Source organism: Branchiostoma floridae, unplaced genomic scaffold (genome assembly GCF_000003815.2).
Source record: "Branchiostoma floridae strain S238N-H82 unplaced genomic scaffold, Bfl_VNyyK Sc7u5tJ_1152, whole genome shotgun sequence".
Classification (NCBI taxonomy): domain Eukaryota; kingdom Metazoa; phylum Chordata; class Leptocardii; order Amphioxiformes; family Branchiostomatidae; genus Branchiostoma; species Branchiostoma floridae.
In genome coordinates, this window is record NW_023365618.1 from 93,556 (window position 1) to 97,980 (window position 4,425).

Sequence of the window (4,425 nt, forward strand, 5' to 3'; positions counted from 1 at the left end):
GCGTGGGGTACGTATGGTGATGTGGCGTTGTGTCGGGTTGCGTGGCGTTGATTGGGATCGTGTGGCGTTGTGAGGGTTTGTGTGGCCTTGTGTGGCATTTTTGTGGGGTTGTGTGGCATTTGTGTGGGATCTTGTAGCATTTTTGTGGGGTGGTGTTGCATATGTGTGGGATTGTGTGGCATTTGTGTAGGGTGGTGTGACATTTGTGTGGGATCGTCTGGCATTTCAGTGTGTGCGGTCGTGTGGCATTTGTGGGGGGTTGTGTGCGGTCGTGTGGCATTTGTGTGGGGTCGCATCGCATTTATGTGGGACTGCGTGTCTTAATGGTAGGGTGTTTAGCCTAGAACCCAGTGCTGGGTTCAGATCCGCTTATTGATACGTCACCGATCGATTACGACCTCGAGAAATGCACTTTACACACCTTTCCTCACTCTACTCATCTCGGATGAGAATGAGTACCTAGCTAGCTTCGATGAGAGACATTTCTCGGATAGGACGTTAAATGAAGGTACCAGAAATACTCCATCATATTTATCGAAAAGTGTAGGGGTTCTTCACGGTGTGAGTCTTACAGTCTGGTCCACTCCAATAACCCGCACAAGTTTGTACTTTGCCCCTAATGAGTTATTTGGGATCGAGCGTTACTGATATGGATGTATATACATCGACCGACCATATTGTAATAAAAGAAGAAATAATATCGTTTTTCTTATCGTGGAAAATATGATTAACAACTTCTTGAAAGATTTGCATTGATTGGTGGTTACTGTGACTGTGACATATCATACAAAATTGATGCCCCCCCCCCCCCCCCCCTGGGAGGACATTATCGTCAGCAAACAAGATGATTGGAATTCTAGCAGCCATCTTCGCTGTACCGGTGCTGTTTAACGTACAAGCTGTGACGGCAGCGGCAGATGTGACGGCCCCCGCTGGAAAAATGGCCGGGCTGGAACAGGACGTACTGGGAACGACGGTTAACGCCTTCCTGGGGATCCCGTTCGCTAAGCCGCCAATAGGAGAACGGCGATTCAAACGTGCTGAGCCCAAGGAACCATGGGACGGGATACACCAGGCAACACGGTACAATGGGTCTTCACAATTTTGCCATATGTTACGCTAATTCACTTTTATCCTCAGAGAAACCAATTATCATTGTTTCAAAAACAGAGTGTTTAGTATCACGGAAGGTCATCTGTGTTCAGCTTTGTAGTAATCATAGTGCAATGCTAAACTTCCTTCCAACACAAAGGTAGTACTACTACTTTAGTATACACGGACCAAATTTTCAACGACGACGGTCGCCTTCTTCATATCAATACTGATGACCAATCACATCAGCACGTAATCTCGCGAAATGTGCATACACGTGATATTATTAACACGTAATCTTGCAGAACGTTACGTCAGCAATTGGTCAAAAGTACTAGGAAGTTTATACCGTCCATCGTATCTGTTCTGTGATGGCCGGAATGCCCTGATGTACTAGTAAATGGCCCTTATCTTATACCTCTTACAGAGGAGTCCTGTTCAGTGTCTACTATTTTGAATTTGTCCAGTACAACGATATGACACGGTGATTATCAATACCATTAATTAGTAAACGTACAGTGGTTTCAAATTGAATTTTTAACGTACATTATTCATTTCTTCATACCTTGTGTTCTTAAATCCAACAGACTACCCAACGCCTGCAGTCAACAATTGTACGAGGACGAATATTACCTGTGGGCATTGAACACACCAGTTAGCGAGGATTGTCTGTACCTGAACGTTTGGCAACCAACCCCTGTCCCTACAGGAGCCGCTGTGATGGTCTGGATATATGGAGGAGGATTTCAAACGTAGGAGTAAGCCCTTTCGAGTGCGCATGCGCACAGGGATTCTGGGTAATATGGCACAGGGATTTTGGGTAATATGTCAGAGGTGAAAGCCCCTGAGATATATTGGTCTCGTCTCGACTAGCTAGTTTTTTTATCTGCGTATGTTCAGACAGTGGTGGCGCTTGCAAAATGGTGGAATGTTGACAGCCAGGGCCTTCACATTTGACATGTTACCCAGAATTTCTGTCTCCTGTGCATGCGTGCTCGATTTATTTTTAGCGAATGATGGTACGATTTATTTTTAGCGAATGATGGTATAAATGTGTGTTCAATGGTTTCAATACGATGTAAATATATCAACCATGATTCATAATATAACAACTGTATTGATGTTCTTAACCGCGAATGAAGTAATCAAATAACATCAAACATGTTTGCCATCATAAAATGTGCTGAAATTGTAAGTAATTTACCAAATTTATGTTTCAAGATAACGTGGTGTGTGGGATTGAAAATAATGTACATATTCAATGCCTGTTACAAGGCTGTTAGTCAACAAGCAATCTTTAACTCAGACTGCAATTACATTATTTGATGATGGCTATAATAATAACAATGATAATGCATTTTGCTCATATGCGTGTTACCATTATACGTAATGAATAAGCTTGCAGTTTATCTATCAATTAATTAATTCACATTATAAGCAGAATTGCAATTCATCAATTCATCTGAGCCTTCAGGTACAATTTTGAAAGTAAAATACAGTTATTCATTTGTTTCACTTTCTAAAACTTTTCAAACTCAGGGGTTCGTCTTCAGTTGCTACTTATGATGGAAGATACCTAGCGGCAACCGAAGGTGTGATAGTTGTGGGGATAAACTATCGGGTCAGCACACTAGGTTTCCTGTATGCCGGTACTGAAGACGCACCTGGGAACGTTGGTCTTACGGACCAGGTCTTGGCACTACAGTGGGTACAGGACAACATCGCATCATTCGGAGGAGATCCTTCCAAAGTGACACTTTTTGGGGAAAGCGCTGGAGGAATCAGCATTGGGTACCATCTGATGTCTCCAGGCAGTTGGACTCTTTTCAGTCGGGCTATACTACAGAGTGGGACGGCTCTTATGGACTGGGGACGCGATTCTAAAACTGACGCATACGATAAAACAGTGAGTTTTGCTCAAACGCTCGGGTGTCCCACAGAACGCGGCGAAATGCTGGTGTGTCTTCGGAACAAGGACGGGCAACATCTTGTAAACACCTCGGTCTTGGGATACACAGCATTCTATCCTGTCTTAGATGGGAGTTTCATTCCTCTTAACCCGCCCGTTGCCTTGGAAAATGGGGCATTCAAGAAAGCAGACATTCTTCTTGGTTCCAACGAAAACGAAGGTACCTACTTCTTTGTTGTTGACGAATCGCCCGGCTTCAGCGAGGGTACGGAAAGCCTTATCACCAAGGAGCAGTTTCTTGAGGGGATTCCGTACAACGTTCCTGTGTTGAACGACTTCGCCGTTGACGCTGCAGCCTTTCAGTATACCAAGTGGGAGGAGCTGGACGGAGAAGCAATGTACCGTGACGCATTGGATTCTCTGTACGGCGATTTTTACTTCATTTGCCCGGACGTCAACACTGGTCGTGCCCATGTTACGACTAGAGCATCGGTCTACATGTACCGGTTCGCCCACCGGGCCTCGATCTCTACCTTCCCGCCCTGGATGGGAGTGATCCACGGTGAGGAGTTACCGTTTGTGTTCGGTCTACCCCTGGATCCAGCGTACGTTTTCAACGAGGAGGAAAAAGTGCTAACTCGCAGGATGATGCGGCACTGGGCAAATTTTGCCAAAACAGGGTATTTCTTTTCAAATTACTTTATCAATTAGGCCTTGTTAATTTGATTATCTGGATGACATTTTATGGCAATCTCCAAATTTATTCAAGCGATGAATAAAAAAAAAACGTTGCCTTTATTGTAAACTCTATTAGTGGTTACGAAGGTTAAACAAATGAATAAAAACACAGAATGTTGTATACTTAAATTTTGTTCATCACATATTTTTTTTTACCTTTCAATGAATAATAGCAATCTTAAGTATCTGAATTTCGATATGTTTGCAATCTACATCATATATTTGCACATTTTACAGCTGCCTTTGTGTTATTTACAGTATGGTTGAATACGTTTTTATAAACGGTAGAAAATTGATGCGCGTGTGGATATCATTCACATGATCAAATCAACATGGTCTCATAGTTGATTAGATTAATCATTATCAGGAATGTTTGTAAGCTATTGTTTAAATTGTTTCAACAGCTTTTCCAACCTTCTTCCCGAATACTGACCAACCCATTTCAGATATATGATCTTACGATTGGCATTAGCCAAGGGTGAATGCATTATTATCTCCAAAAAATTGGAGATATAGTTTTGGGTGTGTCTGTCTGTTTGTCTGTATTTCCGGATTTTTGTAGTGAGCATATCTGAAGAACCTCTGGATGGATTACGATGATATTTGGCATGTAAGTAGATGTTGTGAAGACGAAGGTCAAGGTTTTGGCCCCCTGGTATGTGATATTCCGTTTTTTTTGTGTGTCT

The 4,425-nt window shown here is 42.8% G+C and overlaps 1 protein-coding gene across 1 annotated transcript; it reads left to right on the forward strand.

The window, feature by feature from the left end:
* The first annotated feature begins 827 nt into the window (after positions 1-827).
* On the forward strand, positions 828-4,171 carry LOC118407278 (cholinesterase 2-like). The gene is made up of 4 exons (XM_035807733.1): positions 828-1,083; positions 1,680-1,844; positions 2,632-3,681; positions 4,144-4,171. The coding sequence occupies exons 1-4, from the start codon at positions 845-847 to the stop codon at positions 4,169-4,171; spliced, it is 1,482 nt and encodes a 493-aa protein (XP_035663626.1). The 5' UTR covers positions 828-844.
* Positions 4,172-4,425: the final 254 nt, after the last annotated feature.